A 24,656-nucleotide genomic window follows, 5' to 3' on the forward strand; every position below is an offset into this window, starting at 1 on the left:
ACTAAAAATATAACTGTTTGCCATAATGACCATCGTTATGTTTGGAGGAAAAATGGGGATGCTTGCAAGTCGAAGAACACCATCCCAACCGTGAAGCACGGGGGTGGCAGCATCATGTTGTGGGGGTGCTTTCCTGCAGGAGGGACTGGTGCACTTCACAAAATAGATAGATCTCCATTATTATTCTGACATTTCACATTCTTAAAATAAAGTGGTGATCCTAACTGACCTGAAACAGGGAATTTTTACTGGGATTAAATGTCAGGAAATGTGAAAAACTGAGTTTAAATGTATTTGGCTAAGGTGTATGTAAACTTCCGACTTCAACTGTATGTTTCCCTGAGCCGAGGTAGTGCATCCCTAGTCTGGCTAACACCTAACTCTTGAAGGCCTCCTGACTTCAGAGTCTGGAATGGCTCTTTGATGTCGACACAATGCGTTGATAATGACGAGGCTGTGCTTTTACTAGATGATTCTCATCTGTATCTTTCTCACTCAAACACCCACATACATAGCCACACTCAGCCCCCGAACGCCACTCCCTTCCATTACAATGGTCGTATTTTCAAATCCAAACAATGAGAGGTCTCAACCCCCGAAGGGAAAAAAAAACATTTGAGAAACCAATCAAACGCGTCGCATAATTTCTCAGCTAATATTATATTAAAAACAGCCTCCTTTCCGGACCAGTGTGGTCACAGCTCTCCCTGCGCTGTGAGGCACTTGGGTCGCGTCAGCCATGCTAGTGCATCCCTGCCCAACCATCCTGAAGTCTCTTCAATAATTAACTTTATTGAAAGGCACAATCTGTCAGATTTCCTGCTGACTTCTATTTAAATCAAAAAAAAATATATATATTTGTCACATGCGCCGAATACAACAGCTATAGACCCTACAGTGAAATGCTTACTTACAAGCCCTTAACCAGCAATGCAGTTTTAAGAAAATATCTATGAAAATGTAAAACAAAAATAAAATGAAGAGATCAGAAGAACAAATAATTAAAGAGCAGCAGTAAATAACAATAGCGGGGCTATATACAGGGGGCACCGGTGTCGAGGTAATTGAGGTAACGGCTTGATCTGTTTCACCTGTCCTTGTGCTTGTCTCCACCCCCTCCAGGTTTCGCCCATCTTCCCTATTATTCCGCTGTGTTTTTATACCTGTGTTCTCTGTCTGTTTGTTGCCAGTTCGCCTTGTTCGTTCAAGCTAACCAGTGTTGTATCCTGTCAGCTCCTATTGTTTCCCAGCTTCTCTTTCCTCGTCCTCCTGTTTTTTGACCTTTGCCTGTCTTGACCCTGTACCCGCCCGCCTGACCCTGAGCCTGCCTGCCGTCCTGTATCTTTGCACCACCTCTGGATTACTGAACTCTGCCTGTCCCTGACCCTGAGTCCACCTGCCGTCCTGTACCTTTGCCTTACCCTGGCTTTTCGACCCCTGCTTGCCTTGACCTGTCTTTGCCTGCCCCTGTTGCCACAATAAACAGTGTTACTTCGACAGTCTGCATCTGGGTCTTACCTTGATTCTTGATAGTAATATGTACATGTTGGTAGAGTTATGTAGGTAGAGGGGGGGCAATGCAAATAATCTGGGTAGCCATTTGATTAGCTGTTCAGGAGTCTTATGGCTTGGGGGTACAAGCTATTTAGGAGCCTCTTGGACCTAGACTTGGCACTCCGGTACCGCTTGCCGTGCGGTAGCAGAGAGAACAGTCTATGACTAGGGTGGCTGGAGTCTTTGATAATTTTTAGGGCCTTCCTATGACACCACCTGATATATAGAGCTCCTGGATGGCAGGAAGCTTGGCCCCGGTGATGTACTGGGCCGTACGCACTACCCTCTGTAGTGCTTTGAGGTTGGATGCCGAGCAGTTGCCATACCAGGCAGTGATGCAACCGGTCAGGATGCTCTCGATGGGGCAGCTGTAAAAGCTTTTGAGAATCTGAGGACCCATGCCAAAACTTTTCCGTCTCCTGAGGGGGAATATGTTCGGTTGTGCCCTCTTCACGACTGTCTTGGTGTGCTTTGACCATGTTAGTTTGTTGGTGATGTGGACGCCAAAGAACTTGAAGCTCTCAACCTGCTCCACTACAGCCCCATCAATGAGAATGGGGGCATGCTCGGTTCTCCTTTTCCTGTAGTCCACAATCATCTCCTTTGTCTTGATTGCGTTGAGGGAGAAGTTGTTGTCCTTGCACCACACGGTCAGGTCTCTGACATTCTCCCTATAGGCTGTCTCATCTTTGTCTGTGATCAGGCCTTCCACTGTTGTCATCAGCAATCTTAATGATGGTGTTGGAGTCATGCCTGGCCGTGCAGTCATGAGTGAACAGGGAGTACAGGAGGGGACTGAGCACGCACCCCTGAGGGGCCCCCGTGTTGAGGATCAGCGTGGCAGATGTGTTGCTACCTACCCGTATCACCTGGTGGTGGCCCGTCAGGAAGTCCAGGATCCAGTTGCAGAGGGAGGTCTTTAGTCCCAAGGTCCTTAGCTTAGTGATGAGCTTTGAGGCCACTATGGTGTTGAATGCTGAGCTGTAGTCAATGAATAGCATTCTCACATAGGTGTTCCTTTTGTCCAGGTGTGAAAGAGCAGTGTGGAGTGCAATACAGATTGCATCATCTGTGGATCTGTTGGTGTGGTATGCAAACTGGAGTGGGTCTAGGGTTTCTGGGCTAATGGTGTTGATGTGAGCCATGACCAGCCTTTCAAAGCATTTCCTGGCTACAGACGTGAGTGCTACGGGTTGGTAGTCATTTAGGCAGGTTACCTTAGTGTCCTTGAGCACAGGGACTATGGCGGTCTGCTTGAAACATGTTGGTATTACATACTCAGACAGGGAGAGGTTGAAAATGTCAGTGAAGACACTTGCTAGTTGGTCAGCCCATTTCAGTTAATAATATGCCCTGTGATTTGTATTTGATCACAAAAATGTATTATGAATGTGTTACCTTTTCATATACCAAAATCCAAAGTTGTGTAACCATGATTTCTAGACTTATTAGTCACCTCTTCTGTAGGAATTTAATGATAAAGAATAGGGTTACAATGGAGTTCATTTTCTCATAGTTTAAGGCTGCTAAAAAGCAGCAGCACAAGTAGGAGCGCAAATACAATACAATACTTTATTAATTCAAATGTATTATTAATCCAACTCTGGCTACAGTTGTATTAATCTTAATCCATTGTTAATATTTTTACTTCATATGTCCCTGTGGCTGTCAGTTAACCCAAGAGGTCATAACCTCTTGATGAGGTTGCTTGGTGTTGTACCAAGGTCGCTGCTCAACCCCCTTCCTTTGGAGAGTGCATCCCACACTCTTGAGACCCTCACACTCTCGATGGCCTCACCAGGGTGCCATGCCACTTCAGACACCAATGTAGCAAGTTTAGGGATAGCTCCGGCCTTGAGTTTGTTACTGCTGCTGTCAGCCCAACACCTTAACCTTTACACCAAGAGGTCTGAACCATTGGACAGGGTTGCTAGCTGTTGTACAAAGGTCGCAACAATATCATCAATTGAAATGATCATTGAAGAGCAGGACATAACCCAGATTTTACCTTAACTAATTGCTCTTGTCTCTTAAATATCAATTCATATTTTCTGATTTATCATTTTATCGATTAGGGTCGACTTGCCTGACAACTCAAACGGAATACTTCCGCTGCTCTACACTGAGTGTGCAAAACATTAGAGTTTAACCCCCTTTTGCCTGTTTGTCTTGCTCATTCATAATCCATGTCTCGAGGCTTAAAAATAATTATTTATCCCGTCTCTTACCCTTCATCGACAATGATTGAAGTGGATTTAACAGGTGACATCAATAAGGGATTCAATAAGGTATTCACCTGGTCAATCTACTATATGTCATGGGAAGATCATGTTTTGTAAACTCAGTGTATGTTCACTACATACTTCATTAAGGAGGCAAGGGGTCCACTGCAACATTTAGCCAGTAGCGGTACATGGGTAAAATCACTATTTTATTTTTATTTATTTTATTTCACCTTTATTTAACCAGGTAGGCTAGTTGAGAACAAGTTCTCATTTGCAACTGCGACCTGGCCAAGATAAAGCATAGCATGGAACAACAACAAACACAGAGTTACACATGGAGTAAACAATAAACAAGTCAATAACATGGTAGAAAAAAAGAGAATCTATATACAATGTGTGCAAAAGGCAGAGGATGTAGGCAATAAATCGAATAATTACAATTTAGCAGATTAACACTGGAGTGATAAATCATCAGATGATCATGTGCAAGCAGAGATACTGGTGTGCAAAAGAGCAGAAAAGTAAATAAATAAAAGCAGTATGGGGTGAGGTAGGTAAATTGGGTGGCTATATACCGATGGACTATGTACAGCTGCAGCGATCGGTTAGCTGCTCGGATAGCAGATGTTTAAAGTTGTTGAGGGAGATAAAAGTCTCCAACTTCAGAGATTTTATTGTGATAATTGCTTTGTTTGCTCTATAACCTGTTAGTTCATATGCCTTGCGACCGTGATATACACCTTTGTTTCATCACAAAACCGGAGTGCAATGTCTGTCCGATGAAGTCCACGAAGCATATTGCATGTAACAAACAGTTACATGACCAACAGTCATGCAATCATGGTTCCGACATTTTCAGACTACTAAAGAGTTACAGCAAGTTGCAAAGAAAACAGAGCTGCCTCCAATATTCCAACACAATTTCAACTTCAACATTTCAACAGCATCAAATCACCTATGCTTAGTCTAATACAGTTACAACTAAAAGATACCAAAAAACAATTTAGTCCAATCAACGTAAGCTAAATACGTTGAGGCGGCTGTCCTATTGTTGTGATGTGTGTGTGTGTGTGTGTGTGTGTGTGTGGTGTGTGTGTGTGTGTGTGTTTGGGTGTGTGTGGGTGTGTGTGTGTGTTGTGCAAGTAGAAAAAACATGTTGACTGACTCTACTTGTAGAGGAATGCCAATGCCATCCTCCTCTCTTCCATCCTGTGTAGCTCAGTTGGTAGAGCATGGTGTTTGTAATGAATGCCAGGGTAGCAGGTTTGATTCCCGGAGCCACCCATACGTAAAATGTATGCCCATATGACTGTAAATTGCTTTGGATAAAAGCATCTGCTAAGTGACATATATTATGTTGATTAAATGGTCTATGACTGTCATACAGTACACACTTTTATTTTTTGTTGTCCTAGGCTACCTGGCTAAAATGCTCGCTCGCAAGCCTAACTTCATTTCATGGACAACGTTAGCTAGTTAACATTAGACTTCTACATCCTCTCAGTCCAGGGGCACAAAGTATGAATGTATGGTTGGATCAGAATCGCCATTATAATCATTGGCCAGTACGGAGATAAGTAAAACCACACACCAAGTCCAAATCCCTATCTCCATTCGTGGCTAATTTAGGAAACAGACCATTTTAGCTAGCTAGTTAGCCACCGTAGGACAACAACACAACAAGATGCAACAATTCAAGTTGTTTCTGTCAATGACATATTGCTCTTGATGCGATGTGATGGAGTGAAGCCTAATCCAAACTGGCGTTCCTTTACACAGTTGAGCTGAATCGTTTTAGCTCAATGCTGATTGGCTATTACTTTCTACTTTTTTTCTCAAGCGAGGCCAAATGATTGCTGGCTTCCCTTGCATTCAATGCTATTGGCGGCAACAATGTCATACTGTTTATGACCAGACAGCATCAGATAGATGGCCTACACATACAGAAACAGAGGAGCGCTGTTTCGCTCAGTTTGATGCTTTTTCCAGTGAGATACATTCAGCCTCGTGCAAATTGAAGGAAACTTTTGAAAACACAGAGACCAAAGATAAATTATTTTATAAATATGTTTTATTTGTTTTTGGGGGAGGCCTGGCATCCCTTGGCATCCATGAATACATGCCACTGCAATTAGCTACTGTTTTTGAATAATATGGGCTGCATACTCCACTAAAACCATAATATGTACAATTTTTTTTTTCTCTCCTATTTCCTATACTGAACCATGTATAATTAAAAAAGAGAGTCAATAACGTCTCTCCCTCTCTCTCTTGAATCTGATTAGTCTAGCTAAATCCATCACCTGAGGGCACACCTTTCCGTCCCGTGCGCCCACATTTCTTAATTCCAGCCGCAAGAGGGAGGTGTTGATTGTGATACAGCACCGAGTTGTCTGCTGCTAGTCTACCCATCATCATCATCATCATCGGGGTCTGGCTGGCTGTTGTATTTGCGTCGGAACGGTCCGAGCTAAAGTGCTTTGGCTAAAGGATGTGGGATTAAAAGAGAATAAACGGACAACATACCTCCCTGGATTTCATTTGTTTAACGTTACCGTCTCTGCTTCGAAATGTCGGGGAAAATAGAGAGTAAGCAAGGTAAGCTCGTCTAGACTGGACTAGCTAGATAAATAGCTAACGTTAGCTAGCTGTTAGTCTGGGGTTTGTCTGCCTCTTCTTGTAGCCAGAAATGCGGCCAGCCAGTGTGGTTTGGTCTAGTTGTGGATCAAAGGCCGATTCTAACACCAAACTTCCACATTGTTGCGGTAACAGTAGCTAGCTGGCTATCTACTACATAGTCAATATTTGCTAAACATTCAATCAGTGTTTAACTACCTAGTGAGTTGTTATTGTTGTTGTTAGTTAGCGAGCCAGATAATATTTGATTTCTAGCTAGAGTGCGCTAGAATTGGATAGATTTGCTATCTACATGCTAGGCTAACTAGCTAACGTTATTGAAATGGAAAACATTTAGGTAGCTAACTAATGTTAGCTAGCGATTTTCATAACTTGTGTTATAGGTAGCTACAATGTTGCTATATTCGGGTTATATTAGTCAAGTTAGCTAGCTAACGCTAGCTGCCTTTTTTTCTGAAAAGATGGTGACGAATTTAACGTTATAGAATATGACTAGCTACTGTAGGTAACTATAGTACAGTCAGCTGTAGCCCGAATAGAATGTTGTCTTGACCGTAACAGTACTAAACTTTCGTTAAGTAGCTAACTGCTTTAGCTACATCCTAACCTAGTTTGCTAATCCATGTTACTTTTAAGATGCACAGTGACAGTTGTCGTCATTCATTCTAGGATACGTGGTGGGGTCTAGCTAGGTACTGTAAATTAGTAGGCTAACGTTAGTACAGTAACCTTAGTGTTTTTTCCATCCCTATGATTTTTATAGGCAATACTGGTAACGTACTAATCTGGGTTGGTAATATTACAGTACCTCATGCACCACCTGCACTGACTTTACTAATCAGGCACTAGCTATTCGAGGAGAATGACAAGTACTTTGTCTAATTCACTGTGTTTGAGTTTCCCCCTTAGCTTGGGTTCTCGAACTATTGTGAGTCATGGCTAGTTCTCTATATCACGGAACACTGAAAACCTCCTTTGACTGGAGAGTCTCTTCCTCTTCAGTCAAGTGTCCCCATCTGTTGCCACTTGTACCATGTATGTTTTCTAGCTATGTATTTTGTGAGTTGTCACTAGAGAGCTAGTTGAGACTGCTATGGACGGGAGTCAAGCCAACCATCTTTTTTTGCAACCTTGGAATGAATTTGGTATGTTTGTTACTCATACCTGATTTGTCCAAGTACAGTGTATTCGAAAAGTATCCAGACCCCTTGACTTTTCCCCATATTTGTTACGTTATAGCCTTATTCTAAAATTGATGAAAATCTACACTCAATACCCCATAATGACAAAGAAAAAACAGGTTATTAGATATTTTTGCACTTTTATAAAAATGTAATGGAAATATCACATTCACATAAGTATTCAGACCCTTTACTCAGTACTTTGTTGAAGCACCTTTGCCAGTGATTACAGCCTTGAGTCTTCTTGGGTATGATGATATAAGCTTGGCACACCTGTATTTGGGGAGTTTCTCACATTCTTCTCTGCAGATCCTCTCATGCACTGTCAGGTTTGATAGGACAGCTATTTTCAGGTTTTTCCAGAGTTGTTCGATCGTGTTCAGGTCCGGGCTTTGGCTAGGTCACTCAAGGGCATTCAGAGACTTGTCCCGTAGTCACTCCTGCGTTGTCTTGGCTGTGTGCTTAGGGTTGTTGTCCTGTTAGGTGAACATTGGCCCCAGCTTTGGAGCAGGTTTTCATCAAGGATCTCTCTGTACTTTACTCTGTTCATTTTTTTCCTCTATCCTGACTAGTCTCCCAGTCCCTGCTGCTGAAAAACACCCCCACTGCATGATGCTGCCACCACAATGCTTCACAGTAGGGATGATGCCAGGTTTCCTCCAGACGTCAAGTTTGGCATTCAGGCCAAAGAGTTCAACCTTGGTTTCATCAGACCAGAGAATCTTGTTTCTCATGGTCAGAGTTCTTTAGGTGCCTTTTGGCAAACTCCAAGCGGGCTGTTATGTGCCTTCTTTTACTGCTTCCATCTGGCTACTCTGATTGGTGGAGTGCTGCAGAGATGGTTGTCCATCTGGAAGGTTCTCCCATCTCCACAGAGGAACTCTGGAGCTCTGGCAGAGTAAGCATCAGGTTCTTGGTCACCTCCCTGACCAAGGCTCTTCTCCCCTGATTGCTCAGTTTGTCCAGGTGGTCAGCTCTAGGTGGTTCCAAACTTCTTCCGTTTAAGAATGATGGAGGCCACTGTATTCTTGGGGACCTTCAATGCTGCAGACATTTTTTTGTACCCTTCCCCAGATCTGTGCCTAGACACAATCCTGTCTAGGAGCTCTACAGACAATTCCTTTGACCTCATGGCTTGGTTTTTGCTTTGACTTGCACAGTCAACTGTGGGACCTTATATAGACAGGTGTGTGCCTTTCCAAATCATGTCCAATCCATTGAATTTACCACCGGTGGAATCCAGTCAAGTTGTAGAAACATCTCAGGGATGATCAATGGAAACAGGATGCACCTGAGCTCAATTTCGATTCTCATAGCAAAGGGTCAGAGTACTTATGCAAATAAGGTATTTCTGTTTTGCAAACATTTCTAAAAACCTGTTTTCGCTTTGTCATTATGGGGTATTGTGTGTTGATTGATGGGGGAAAACTTTAGAATAAGGCCTAACGTAACAATGTGGAAAGAGTCAAGGGGTCTGAATACTTTCCGAATGCACTGTATGTCCCACCCCTAAGTATGTCCAACTTACAGTATGCCCTACTCAGTCTATTTCCCTGGTTTGTTTTTGCACTAAAATATCTGTCTCTGGTTATGAATGGATTGAAAATATGCTCCTGGTGTATCTTTTCCGTAATGGTTTAGTAGTGAGACTGAGAAGCCTTCATGCAGCAATATGCCCAAGTCGAGCCATGGCCTCCCAATCAAAAGAGATTCTGCTACTACTCTCATTGGAAGCTCGGATTCCACACTATGCTATAATTTGTGGTTTTGTGGAAACAAGCAAGTAGCATCATGGAATTCTAGAGATGTTGTCCCAATACGAGTTTCAAAGGTGTTGCAGCCTAATTAAAACAAACTCTGTGGTGTAGTAGCCTACAGATGGGGTCTGATTTAAAGAGCTGGGTGTTTGTCCAATGGAGGTTGTAACTCATGAGCCATGGGAAAAGGTTTAGGCTAGTGTAAGCAAGTGGAGCAGCAAGTGTCCTTTCTCCCCTACAAGTAGCCAGCAGATCCGACCCGCTTGCTTACAGCTCCACTAGGGTCGGACAGGCTTCCTGTTTAAGACCACCCCCCGTAAGCGGCCCGAGATATGGTTCGGGAAACATACCTGTATCCAGGAATGAGAAATGGCCATTAATGGGCCAATCAGTTTCTTTGTTGTTCAACGTGACATTCCATAATGGCTGCTGTGGCTACTGCTAGCTAGCATGAGGATGAAAAAGGTTGTTTACTGAAACTAGCAGGAGTTCAATCTTCTCGGTGTAACAGTTGGGATAATGGGACAATTCAGAGTACAGCGTATTTCTCATCCCTGGATTGATGTATGTTTTTTCCGAGCCATATATTGCGCTGGCTCCGCGTTGTCGTAATCTACCCAAGAAGCCTGTCCGACCCCAGTGCAGCTGTAAGCAAGCGGGTCGGATCTGCTGGCTACCCTACAAGATGCTATTGTATTTGCTACTGTGTGTGCTACTGGAAAATTTCACAGTAACGGAATTACGCTTTGCTAGTTTTTTTCCACTCTGAAATGTATACCAAACAAAAACCATGATTTCAAAGTTTAACAAACCATACAACTCTATGCACAAGGATTACTTTTAACAATTTCTGTAGAAAAATTGGTGAAAGAACTGTGCAGATGCATACTTTGGTAACAGAATTACTGTAAAATCTCCCACAGATTTTTATGTGGCCACGTTTTCCAATAACTCTGTAAACTTACGGCTGAAATCCCGTTAACGGGATCGATATGATAATAGCCAGTGAAAGTGCAGGGCGCCAAATTCAAACAACAGAAATCTCATAATGAAAATTCCTCAAACATACAAGTATTATACACCATTTTAAAGATAAACTTGTTGTTAATCCCACCACAGTGTCCGATTTCAATAAGGCTTTACGACGAAAGCATACCATGCGATTATGTTAGGTCAGCACCTAGTCACAGAAAAACACAGCCATTTTTCCAGCCAGGAGTCACAAAAATCAGAAATGGAGATAAAATTAATCACTAACCTTTGATGATCTTCATCAGAATGCACTCCCAGGAATCCCAGTTCCACAATAAATGTTTGTTTTGTTCGATAATGTCCGTCATTTATGTCCAAATACCTCCTTTTTGTTCACGCGTTTAGTTCACAAATCCAAATTCACGAGGCGCAGGCCAGACGAAAAGTCAAATTCCATTACAGTTCGTAGAAACATGTCAAACGATGTATAGAATCAATCTTTAGGATGTTTTATTCATAAATCTTCAATAATATTCCAACCGGACAATTCCTTTGTCTTTAGAAATGAAAAGGAACGCAGCTACCTCTCACGGACGCACGCCTGACTGAGCTCATGGCCTTCTGCCAGACCCCTTAGTCAAACAGCTCTTATTCTCTCCCCCTTCACCGTAGAAGCCTGAAACAAGGTTCTAAAGACTGTTGACATCTAGTGGAAGCCGTAGGAAGTGCAATATGACCCCATAGACACTATATTGGGTAGGCAAAGATTTGAAAACCTACAAACCTCAGATTTCCCACTTCCTGGTTGGATTTTTTCTCAGGTTTTTGCCTGCCATATGAGTTCTGTTATACTCACAGACATCATTCAAACAGTTTTAGAAACTTCAGAATGTTTTCTATCCAAATCTACCAATTATATGCATATCTTAGCTTCTGGGCCTGCGTAGCAGGCAGTTTACTCTGGGCATTCATCCAAGCTACTCAATACTGCCCCCAGCCATAAGAAGTTAAATACACTACTTACGAGAAGTATGTGGACACCTGCTCGTCAAAAAAAAAATCTAATTCCAAAATCATGGGCAATATGGAGTTGGTCCCCTGTTTGCTGCCACAACTCCCTCCACTCTTCTGGGAAGGCTTCCATTCAGCGACGAGCATTAGTGAGGTCGGGCACTGATGTTGGGGGATTAGGCCTGGCTCGCAGTCGGCGTTCCAATTAATCCCAAAGGTGTTCAATGGGGTTGAGGTCAGGGAACTGTGCAGGCCAGTCAAGTTCCACACCAATCTTGACAAATAATTTCTCTATGAACCTCGCTTTGTTCACAGGGGCATTGTCATGCTGAAGTACGAAAGGGTCTTCCCCAAACTGTAGCCACAAAGTTGGAAGCACAGAATCGTCTAGAATGTCATTGTATGCTGTGCCATGTTGAAAGTCACTGAGCTCTTCAGTAAGGCCATTCTACTGCAATGTTTTTATATGGAGATTGCGTGGCTGTGTGCTCGATTTTTATACACCTGTCAGTAGAGGTCGACCGATTAATCGGTAATGGCCGATTTAATTAGGGCCGATTTCAAGTTTTCATAACAATCGGTAATCGGTATTTTTGGACACCGATTTGGACAAAAAATAAAATAAAAAATGTTTATGTATTTTTTTACACCTTTATTTAACTAGGCAAGTCAGTTAAGAACACATTCTTATTTTCAATGACGGCCTAGGAACGGTGGGTTAACTGCCTTGTTCAGGGGCAGAACTTACCTTGTCAGCTCGGGGATTCAATCTTGCAACCTTACGTTTAACTAGTCCAACGCTCTAACCACCTTATTACATTGAACTCCACCAGGAGCCTGCGTGTTACGCGAATGCATTAAGAAGCCTAGGTAAGTTGCTAGCTAGCATTAAACTTATCTTATAAAAAACAATCAATAAATCAATCATAATCACTAGTTAACTTCACATGGTTGATGATATTACTAGTTTATCTAGCGTGTCCTGCGTTGCATATATCTGATTCGGTGGCATTCGCGAAAAAGGACTGTCGTTGCTCCAACATGTACCTAACCATAGGCATTGATGTTTTTCTTAAAATCATTACACAAGTATATATTTTTTATACCTGCGTATTTAGTTAATATTGCCTGCTAACATGAATTTCTTTTAACTAGGAAAAATGGTGTCACTTCTCTTGCAACAGTCAGGGTATATGCAGCAGTTTGGTGCGCCTAGCTCATTGCAAACTGTGTGAAGACTATTTCTTCCTAACAAAGACAGCCAACTTCGCCAAACGGGGGATGATTTAACAAAAGCGCATTTGCGGAAAAAGCCCCAAACCCAAAAAATTTCCGGGTTGGCCACGACTTACCTAACCATAAACATCAATGCCTTTCTTAAAATCAATACACAGAAGTATATATTTTTTAAACCTGCATATTTATGCTAAAGAAATCCAGATTAGCAGGCAATATTAACCAGGTAAAATTGTGTCACTTCTCTTGCGTTCATTGCACGCAGAGTCAGGGTATATGCAACCGTTTGGGCCGCCTGGCTCGTTGCGAACTAATTGCCAGAATTTTACGTATTTATGACATAACATTGAAGGTTGTGCAATGTAACAGGAATATTTAGACTTATGGATCACCCGTTAGATAAAATACGGAACGGTTCCGTATTTCACTGAAATATTTTTTTCCCGAGATGATAGTTTCCGGATTCGACCAATTAATGACCTACGGCTCGTGTTTCTGTGTGTTATTATGTTATAATTAAGTCTATGATTTGATAGAGCAGTCTGACTGAGCGATGGTAGGCACCAGCAGGCTCGTAAGCATTCATTCAAACAGCAATTTTGTGCGTTTTGCCAGCAGCTCTTCGCAATGCTTAGCTCAAGCATGCGCTGTTTATGACTTCAAGCCTATTAACTCCCGAGATTAGGCTGGTGTAACTGATTGAAATGGCTAGCTAGTTAGCGGGGTGCCGCTAATAGCGTTCAAACGTCACTCGCTCTGAGACTTGGAGTAGTTGTTCCCTTGCTCTGCATGGGTAACGCTGCTTCGAGGGTGGCTGTGTCGATGTGTTCCTGGTTCGAGCCCAGGTAGGGGCGAGGAGAGGGACGGAAGCTATACTGTTACACTGGCAATACTAAAGTGCCTATAAGAACATCCAATAGTCAAAGGTATATGAAATACAAATCGTATAGAGAGAAATAATCCTATAATTCCTATAATAACTACAACCTAAAACTTCTTACCTGGGAATATTGAAGACTCATGTTAAAAGGAACCACCAGCTTTCATATGTTCTGAGCAATGAACTTAAACGTTAGCTTTCTTACATGGCACATATTGCACTTTTACTTCTCCAACACTTTGTTTTTGCATTATTTAAACCAAATTGAACATGTTTCATTGTTTATTTGAGGTTAAATTGATTTTATTGATGTATTATATTAAGCTAAAATAAGTGTTCATTCAGTATTGTTGTAATTGTCATTATTACAAAAATATTTATATATATATAGGCCGATTTAATCGGTATCTGCTATTTTTGGTCCTCCAATAATCGGTATCGGCGTTAAAAAATCATAATCGGTCGACCTCTACCTGTCAGCAACGGGTGTGGCTGAAATAGCCAAATCCATTCATTTGAAGGGGTGTCCACATTCTTTGTGTGTGTAGTGTATCTGCTCCAAATTTAAGATTCAAAGAAGTCTGTAGAAAGTATGGCTTGTCAACTATGACATGGCACCTTGAGTTTGGGAAAACAAATATTTGGGCTATTGAACTACAGCAAGTGAAGTGGATTTACACCCGGTGACGGAATTATGATAACTGAATTATATCATGGGTCCCTGATCTGTACTACACAGAAATACATTATTATGAATCTAATGCACAGCAAAGAAGAGCAGAGTAGGGTAGCGTTTTGTACAGTCCAGTAGCGTATGGTAGAGTATAGTACATTATACTGTATTGTACTCTACTTTGCTCTACTCATTGTACTGTGCTATCCAAACTCGTGCAACACACATCTATGATGGACCGGACCAAATCTGATCCCATCTTTGGACATTAACATCCAAGGCCAGGGTGGACTGACCAAATTTGAACTACTTTTCAGCGTTCATGGACATCTGGTGTTGGTCGGTGCTCAGTGGGTGAGGATGCTGGTTACAGTAAATGGAACAAGAGGGGGCTCATGTGTAGGTGTCAGTAAGAGCTGGGAGAGGTGACATTAACTGGAGTGAGAGTGAGGTAGAGGGAGAGATGGACAGAGAGGGAGGCGTTGTCCAGACTCAGACTGTTTTAACACTCTTGGTTTGACAACCAGACAACAGAAAGACAAAGAAAACAGTTATGAGCTAAACAAAAGAATGCCCGTGGAAGGGAGGACCGTGTAACATATTCGTACCGGTTTGGTCCGCACTGTGAACCCGAATGAATACATAAAAAATAAATATTTACATAATAAAAACACTAGGCTATAGGTTATGCCTACGCCCCTTGAGTAAATATATTTTCAGGCTATTCCGTGAAAACAATTAGAGTGCACATTGTAATCAAAATTAAGATCTTAATTGGTGGATTTCAAACCGTCCTTTTGTGAGGCACAGCCGGGAACTAGTTCTGTGTGATGGGGTCGATAAACCAGAATTAGAGTATACTCCATCATTTGGGAACATTTTGGCTTCCCAGTAGATTACAACGGCGATGGACAGAGAGTTGTGGACAAAATGTTAACCGCATGTCACCATGCTCAACGAGAATAGCCTATGCAGCCGCCAACACCTCAAATATGTTGACACATTTACACCAACATCACCCCAGTATACTGGAGCAAGACGTAAACGCAAAGAATCAAGACATCATCCTCTGCTTTCAAGCAGAACTTGGCAGCTGATTTATTATACACTGAACGTGGGTGACAATGGTGCTGACGGATAGGGCTGCCGTGCTTCTAGCTCTTAGGAAACTTTGCAGTATTTTGTTTTCTGTATGTATTATTTCTTACTTTTATTAGCCCAGAAATAGTTTTGTGCAATTACATACAGCCGGGAAGAACTTTTGGGTATCAGAGCGGTGGTACCTCACCAGCACTACCAGCATTACAACCAGGAATATGACTTTCCCGAAGCGGATCCTTTGTTCGAACCCCCCAGGGCAACTGAACTGATTCAGAGGACGACCCAAAACACCGGCTTCGGAGGAGAGGTACTCGGAGTGGTCTTCTGACGTAGGAAGCGTGCACCACCCACCGCTTCTGAGTATATTACTCGCTAATGTTCAGTCTCTTGATAATAAAGTGGACGAGCACAGGGCAAGGATTTCTTTCCACAGAGACATCAGGGAATTTAACATACTCTGTTTCACGGACACATGGCTCTCTCGGGATATACTGTCTGTGTCCATCCAGCCAGCTGGGTTCTCAGTTCATTGTGCAGACAAGAATAAATATCTCTCCGGGAAGAAGAAGGGCGAGGGTGTATGTTTCATGATTAACGACTCATGGTGTGATTGTGATAACATAAAGGAACTCAAGTCCTTTTGTTCACCCAACCTAGAATACCCCACAATCAAATGCTGGTCGTATTAGCTAACTAGAGAATTCTCTTCGGTTATAGTCACTGCCGTGTATATCCCCCCCCAAAGCCGATACCACAATGGCCCTCAAAGAACTTCACTGGACTATATGCAAACTGGAAACCACATCCTGAGACCGTATTTATTGTAGCTGGGGATTTTAACGAAGCAAATTTGAGAAAAAGGCTGCCGAAGTTCTATCAACACATCCACTGTAGTACTTACGCTGCTAAAACACTCGACCACTGCTACTCCAACTTCCGGGATGCCTACAAGGCACTCTCCCACCCTCCTTTCGGCAAATCTGACCATGACTCCATTTTGCTCCTCCCTTCCTATAGGCAGAAACTCTAACAGGAAGTACCCATTCTAAGGACTATTCAACGCTGGTCTAATCAATCGGAATCCATGCTTCATTATTGTTTTGATCACGCGGACTGGGATATGTTCCGGGTAGCTTCCGAGAATAACATTGACGAATATACTGATACGGTGACTTGAGTTTATTAGGAAGTGTATAGCAGATGTTGTACCCACTGTGACTGTTAAAACCTACCCTATCCAGAAACTGTGGATAGATGGCAGCATTCGCGCAAAACTGAAAGTGCGAACCTCTGCATTTAACCATGGCAGGGTGACTGGGAATAAGCAATCAAACAGGCAAAACGTCAGTATAGAGACAGTAGTCGCAATTCAACGGCTCAGACACAACGTATGTGGCAAGGTCTACAGACAATCACGGACTACAAAGGGAAAACCAGCCACGTCGCAGGCACCGCCTTGCTTCCGGACAAGCTAAACACCTTCGCACGCTTTGAGGAGAACACAGTGCCACCGACGCGGCACCGCTACCAAGGACTGTGGGCTCTCCTTATCCGTGGCCGACGTGAGTAAGACATTTTAAGGGTGTTTACCCTCGCAAGGCTGCCGGCCCAGATGGCATCCCTAGCCGTGTCCTCAGATCAAGATGGCCACCATTGTTCCTGTATCCAAAGAAAGCGAAGGTAACTGAACTAAATGACTATTGCCCCGTAGCACTCATTTCGGTCATCATGAAGGGCTTTGAGAGACTAGTCAAGGATCATATCACCTCACCTGTCACCCTAGACCCACTTTAATTTGCTTACTGCCCCAATAGATCCACAGACGAAGCAATCGCATCACACTGCCCTATCCCATCTGGACTAGAGGAATACCTACAGTTGAAGTCGGACACCAGAAACTGATGTCATGGCTTTAGAAGAGTCATTAAAACTTGTTTTTCAACCACTCCACATATTTCTTGTTAACAAACTATAGTTTTGGCAAGTCGGTTAGGACGTCTACTTTGTGCACGACACAAGTAATTTTTCAAACAATTGTTTACAGACAGATTATTTCACTTATAATTCACTGTATCACAATTCCAGTGGGTCAGAAGATTACATACACTAAGTTGACTGCGCCTTTAAACTGCTTGGGAAATTCCATAAAATTATATCATTGCTTTAGAAGCTTCTGATAGGCTAATTGACATCATTTGAGTCAATTGGCCTACCTTCAAACTCAGTGCCTCTTTGCTTGAAATCATGGGAAAATCAAAAGAAATCAGCCAAGACCTCAGAAAAAAAGTTGTAGCCCTCCACAGGTCTGGTTCATCTTTGGAGCAATTTCCAAACGCCTGAAGGTACCACGTTCATCTGTACCAACAGTAGTATGCAAGTGCTAACACCATGGGACCACGCAGCCATCATACCGCTCAGGAAGGAGACGCGTTCTGTCTCCTAGAGGTAAACGTGCTTTGGTGCAAAAAGTGCAAATCAATCCCAGAACAACAGCAAAGGACCTTGTGAAGATTCTGGAGGAAACAGGTACAAAAGTATCTATATTCACAGTAAAACAAGTCCTATATTGACATAACCTGAAAGGCCGCTCAGCAAGGAAGAAGCCACTGCTACAAAACCGCCATAAAAAGCCAGACTACAGTTTGCAACTGCACATGGGGACAAAGATCATACTTTTTGGAGAAATGTCCTCTGGTCTGATGAAACAAAAATAGAACTGTTTGGCCATAATGACCATCGTTATGTTTGGAGGAATAAGGGGGATGCTTGCAAGCCATAGAACACCATCCCAACAGTGAAGCACGGGGGTGGCAGCACCATGTTGTGGGGGTGCTTTGCTGCAGGAGGGACTGGTGCACTTCACAAAATAGATGGCATCATGAGGAATGGAAAAGTATGTGGATATATTGAAGCAACATCTCAAGACATCAGTCAGGAAGTTAAAGCTTGGTCGCAAATGGGTCTTTCAAATGGACAATGACCCCAAGCATACTTCCAAAGTTGTGGCAAAATGGCTTAAGTATAACAAAGTTAAGGTATTGGAGTGGCCATCTCAAAGTCCTGACCTCAATCCTATAGAACATTTTTGGGCAGAACTGAAAAGGCGTGTGCGAGCAAGGAGGCCTACAAACCTGATTCAGTTACACCAGCTCTGTCAGGAGGAATGGGCCAAAATTCACCCAACTTACCCAAGCTTGTGGAAGGCTACGTGAAACGTTTAATCCAAGTTAAACAATTTAAAGGCAATGCTACCAAATACTAATTGAGTGTATGTAAACTTCTGACCCAAGTTCTCATTTACAACTGCGACCTGGCCAAGATAAAGCAAAGCAGTGCGACACAAACAACAACACAGAGTTACACATGGAATAAACAAACGTACAGTCAATAACACAATAGAAAGCATTTTTGCAATTTGTTCCAGTCATTGGCAGCAGAGAACTAGAAGGAAAGGCGGCCAAACGAGGAATAGGTTTTAGGGGTGACCAGTGAAATATACGTGCTGGAGCGCGTGCTACGAATGGGTGCTGCTATGGTGACCAGTGAGCTGAGATAAGGCAGGGCTTTACCTAGCAAAGACTTATAGATGACCTGGAGCCAGTGGGTTTGACGACAAATATGAAGCGAGGGCCAGCCAACGAGAGCATACCGGTCGCAGTGGTGGGTAGTATATGGGGCTTTGGTGACAAAACGGATGGCACTGTGATAGACTGCATCCAATTTGCTGAGTAGAGTGTTGGAGGCTATTTTATAAATGACATCGCCGAAGTCAAGGATAGGTAGGATAGTCAGTTTTACGACGTTATGTTTGGCAGCATGAGTGAAGGATGCGAAGTAGGAAGCCGAAATGTGTCTGCCTTCATTTCCCCAAAATAAAGATTCTTAGCTATCATTTAACCCTCCAATTTGATATGTTCTTATGAACTTCACATTTTGATGCTCATGGGTCCTTTTAGATGGAAATGCTCTACTACTAGTGTTTCAGGAAAAATGAGTGTTGGCTAACTAGCAGTGCCCGTTAGGAGCTTCCAGGGACCAGTGATCTTCTGCACAGCAACACTTTGCAGTCATGAAGCAGCATTAACTATCACTCCACAAAAGCCATATCCCTTTGTGGAGCAAGGGGAACAACTAGCCTACTTCAAGTCTCAGGGGGAGTGGTGTCACTTGCACAAGGGATGCTACTAGCGCACTGCTAACTAGCTAGCGATTCCACATCAGCTAGGCTACAAAGTTGGGGGGGAATTAGATTTACTGTAGGGCTAGGCGGTATACAGTATTTTACTATGTACCGGTATTGATGCACGGACCGGTTTGGGTTTTTACCTTCTATAATGGTATTTCAATGTTTGGTTTTAAGTGTGATACACTGTGTGTAACGTACATTTTTATAGTTTACTCCACTACTTGATTTGTCTCTCTCCATGCCGCTTTCCACACAGACCTAACCCTGCCCCCTGTCACTGAAGGAACGCATTTGTTGTTGCTTGACCACGAGACATAAGAGTTCAGTCTGCATGGTCATGCAACAATGTTGATGACAACAATGCTATTTCCACTTTGCTTAATTTAAATCCATAAGCGCTCTATAATTACACAATTGGTTTGTTTCTTACATCTGCGAACATCTAGTTTGTCTTTTAAATCGTGTTCGCATTAATACTAATCGCTAGTTCGTTATCCGCTAATGCTAATTAGCTGGCTAGCTAGCTAATAAATGTACTGAGTCGGAGCTAACGTAGCTAGCTGTACAGCCAGATACCAGTGATGGTATAGGCCTAAATTATCATGTTGTTTGTGCAACATTATCTTCTAAATCAAAGAGGAATAGGCAAAACATGAATATGTTAGGTACATGAAGTAACTAAGAGAGCATTTAATCTATTCAAAGATTATAGGGTCCCCTAGGAAACACTTTGTTTGAAAATAACTCCTCCCTGGCATTTCTTTAATTGTCATGTCAAACGCTGTATTCAAATAAGGCCTACATTTTTTTGCCCATATTGTGCAGCCCTACGTGGCAGTGTGGAAATGAGTGCAGGAAAGGCAGAAATTAATGAAAATGTATACTTTTTTGGGGGTTTGACGTTTTAATTGAACAGTATGAAACGATCAGAATGGAGAAAGACTTATTGAAATCACTTAAAATGTGTGTTGCCACCCTAGGGTCATGCACTACTCATAAAGCAAATTTAGAACTTTTATTATTCAAAAACATAAACATAATATACAGACAGACTGTTAAAAATATCGTAATGATATTTTGGCCATATCGCCCAGCCCTACACTTTACTGTGTTTTATTTTAAAGTAACGGTTCATTGTTTCCAGATTTCTATTAAATATGACCTATAATTACTTACAATATGAGTTAAATAGTTTTCCTTCCAAAAAATGGTAATTAAGTATGTTAAAAAGCAGGTTTTCTGTTTTGTAATGGTGTTGGGCGTACACCAACAACAGAATGGTGTGAGTGTATACCGGTCATTAAAAATATGCATGCGAGGTAGAACGCTGATTGGCCAGCTCATATCATACTCCATGAGGAAATGACAAGCATTTTTAAAACCGTCTGTTTTGAGATACACGTCTGAAGTGGGGTTTTTTTAAGTGTTTCCCCCACGCAATTTATGCTTTGGCCACAAAAACGAGTATAGGAAGTCAGCAACATTATTTGGGTGTGAGTTCACAGCATATGTGAGGTTTTCACTCAGTTACTTTAAGTATGTTTATGTTTTGCAGACATAATCTTACCAGAGCCGACAGATCAGTATTGAACACAGTCTGAGGCCCTACATATCATTGTATTGCTCTCTCTTGAAGTGATGTTGCTTAATACTAGCAGTAGGTGTATTTTAGGCAGACAGTTCCTCCCACGGGGAGAGAGCTCTAGAGGCTATGTCTTTTTGTTGTGGCTGCATCTCTAAAATGAACCTTCATCTTCAGTAGTCCTCCCACTAGTTCTCTGCAGTTTCTCTTGGTTGAGAGACCAGATACGTTTTTATGCGTGACCTACTTCTGTGGTTGTTTCTGGGTTTATTTAAATGTGGAGGGGCTGAGACCTACTAACATGGTGAGAACACTGCCTCAGTCATGGCTGTTCTGGCCTCTCCTTTGTTTACAACCATTGTGGAGAACCTCCCTCTCGGTGAAGTGATTTCCACCCTAACACAGAGACCGAGTAAACAGGCGAGTTGACTGTACCCTCTTGCTTATGTTACTTTTCTTCTCAAGCTAGCTGGACTGGCTGTTGCAAATGGATGCATAGCAATCATGCCTTATTGTCAAAAGAGTTAACTCCCAGTAGTACTGTGTTTCAGTTCAATTAGTTTTGAAATGGAATAGGAAGTAGTGAGGAGACCCCTGACTTTCTAAAACAGGCTATGTAGGCTGTTGTCTGAATGTATCTATTACAGGAAGGGAAATGGTTCAGCCCTAACACAATGTTGGAGACCGATGCCTCAGCCATTTAGTTTATCTTTTGGTTTAATAGTCAGTGTGCATGTTGACCTGAGAGCAAAGTGACCCTTCATAGCAGTAGCCAGCTGTTAACATCCTATTCAACGGCAACAGCCAGCTTCCGGCAAGGAGAGCAGTCAGAACACACACACACACACAGCCTCATTTATTGTTCAATGTCTAGGCCTAGATGGATTAATTCTGTCGCACATGATCGATGTAGACTATACGTTTTTCTCAACTTGAGCACTGCTCAATAGCGGAGGTGCTAATTCCTTGTTTTGCTAAGTTCACCGTATTGTACATTGCTCTCCATTTACTATTTTCTTGTATGGTCATTAGCAAAGTATACACTATCCCAATTTTAGCTTCAAGACACCAGAAATGTGAAAAACCTAAAAAGTAGATTGTACTGATTTATTGGCACATTGAACCATATCGCGCGCCAAAGTATAAAAACTGTGTATACAGTGTTAAAACAAGGACGTCATATCTGAATTGTGCCATCTTTATGCACGTTCGCCATTGTTTTTGTGCCCTGCTTGCCGTTTAATGACTTGGTCCATTTGAAGTGTTTCTTACAACTCTTTGTAATGGCCTGTCTGTATTATTTGATCACTGGGTGTGCCGTGACGTCATCAATGCTGGCAGTAGCCTAGATACGAGCTCCAAAACGAAGGCTTTTTTGTTTTGCTTCAACCTGTCTACACCGCTTAATTCACTGAGCAAGTCAGTGTTTAGGCTAGGTGTATAAGCCTTTAAAAAATGTAAAAAATCTATTGAAAGTCTTGACTGAAATAATAGTGTACACTATAGTACTGAGTGATTTGAGCTTTTTGAGGTTGGTTCGGTTTCAGGTTGGTTAATATTTTCAAAGATGTTATGAATACATTATGTAGGTTCAATGCGGTAACAACACAGAATGAAACATTTGATTGTAGTGACTGCCCATTACTATCACTTATTAGGCTCTAACCATCATTTATTCATATTACCTAAATGAAATATTTAGGCACACACAGTACCTATGAAAAGTTTGGACACCTACTCATTCCAGGGTTTTTCTTTATTTTTACAGTTTTCTACATTGTAGAATTATAGTGAAGACATCAACATATGAAATAACACATATGGAATCATGTAGTAACCAAAAATGTGTTTAAAATATTTTTTATATTTGAGATTCTTTAAAGTAGCCACCCTTTGCCTTGATTACAGCTTTGCACACTCTTGGCATTCACTCAACCAGCTTTATGAGGTAGTCACCTGGAATGCATTTCAATTAACAGGTATGCCTTGTTAAAAGTTAATTTGTGGAATTTCTTTCCTCCTTAATGCGTTTGAGCCAATTAGTTGTGTTGTGACAAGGTAGGAGTGGTATATAGAAGATAGCCCTATTTGGTAAAAGACCAAGTCCATTTTATGACAAGAACAGCTCAAATAATCAAAGAGAAATGACAGTCCATCATTACTTGAAGACATGGAGGTCAGTCAATCTGGAAAATGTTAAGAACTTTGAAAGTTTCTTCAAGTGCAGTCGCAAAAACCATCAAGCGCTATGATAAAACTGCCTCTCATGAGGACCACTACAGGAAAGGAAGACCCAGAGTTACCTCTGCTGCAGGGGATAAGTTCATTAGAGTTAACTGCACCTCAGATTGCAGCCCAAATAAATGCTTCACAGAGTTCAAGTAACAGACACATCTCAACATCAACTGTTCAGAAGAGACTGCGTGAATCAGGCCGTCATGGTTGAATTGCTGCCAAGAAGCCACTACTAAAGGACACCAATAAGAAGAAGACTTGCTTGGGCCAAGAAACACAAGCAATGGATAATTAGACCGGTGGAAATCTGTCCTTTGGTCTCAGTCCAAATGTGTGATTTTTTGGTTCAAACCGGCATGTTTTTGAGACGTAGAGTAGGTGAATGGATGACCTCTGCATGTGTGGTTCCCACCGTGAAGCATGGAGGTGGAGGTCTGATGGTTTGGGGGGTGCTTTGTTGGTGACACTATCTCTGATTTTATTTAGAATTCAAGGCACACTTAACCAGCATGGCTACCACAGCATTCTGCCGGGATACGCCATCCCATCTGGTTTGGGCTTAGTGGGACTATCATTTGTTTTTCAACAGGACATTGACCCAACACACCTCTAGGTTGTGTAAGGGCTATTTGACCAAGAAGGAAAGTGATGGATTGCTGCATCAGATGACCTGGCCTCTACAATCACCTGATCTCAACCCAATTGAGATGGTTTGGGATGAGTTGGACTGCAGAGTGAAGGAAAAGCAGCCAACAAGTGCTCAGCATATGTGGGAACTCCTTCAAGACTTTTGGAAAAGCATTCCAGGTGAAGCTGGTTGAGAGAATGCCAAGAGTGTGCAAAGCTGTCCAGGCAAAGGGTGGCTACTTAGATTTTTCGAAAATATTTGTTTTGCACTTTTTTGGTTACTACAGGATATATATATATATGAGTTTATGGCACACGAGACACCTGTCTTATTTGTGCCCATCTCAGTGAACTATCCATTGCGGAGGCTGAGACGAATCCTTTGCGGAGGCCGTAGGTATTGCACAATCCAAGAAGAAAGGGAGTATGTCTAAGATGCACAATGCACTTCTCTCTCCAGAATGCGCTCTCCTGCCAATTTGTGCACATTCATTGTTTTATAACTTCATTTTGTGAATTGTTTGCAGTTGATCGTTAATGTCTATCAATTCCCCATTACATATATCACCAGTAGTACATTTATTGTTAATAACCATCATTTCTAATCTACAATGTTTGTTGCTTTGGTTACGGTAATTTCTGTTAATGTTAATATATTATTCCTGTCTTTTACCGTTCTCCTTGTCGGAGTGGACATGTTGTATTCAAAGTGCACAACCTATGCTACACTTGAGAGAAACAAGTTTTGGTTTATTTCATTCCATTTACAAGTTTTGTAAATTTAGTTTGGAGCGCTCCT

The 24,656-nt window shown here is 42.1% G+C and overlaps 1 protein-coding gene across 3 annotated transcripts in view; it reads left to right on the plus strand.

Moving 5' to 3' along the window:
- Window positions 1-6,165: 6,165 nt before the first annotated feature.
- LOC111957802 (rap guanine nucleotide exchange factor 1) overlaps window positions 6,166-24,656 on the plus strand; it is a 51,414-nt gene continuing 32,923 nt past the window's right edge. The window contains exon 1 of one of the 3 annotated variants that reach the window (XM_023978818.2): window positions 6,166-6,377. In XM_023978818.2, coding sequence (XP_023834586.1) covers window positions 6,350-6,377 — 28 coding nt within the window. In that variant the 5' untranslated portion in view covers window positions 6,166-6,349. The remainder of the gene's footprint in view (window positions 6,378-24,656) is intronic. The other 2 variants (XM_023978819.3, XM_023978820.2) reach the window with 2 other exon arrangements.

This window comes from Salvelinus sp. IW2-2015, linkage group LG33 (genome assembly GCF_002910315.2).
Source record: "Salvelinus sp. IW2-2015 linkage group LG33, ASM291031v2, whole genome shotgun sequence".
NCBI classification, from domain to species: Eukaryota; Metazoa; Chordata; class Actinopteri; order Salmoniformes; family Salmonidae; genus Salvelinus; species Salvelinus sp. IW2-2015.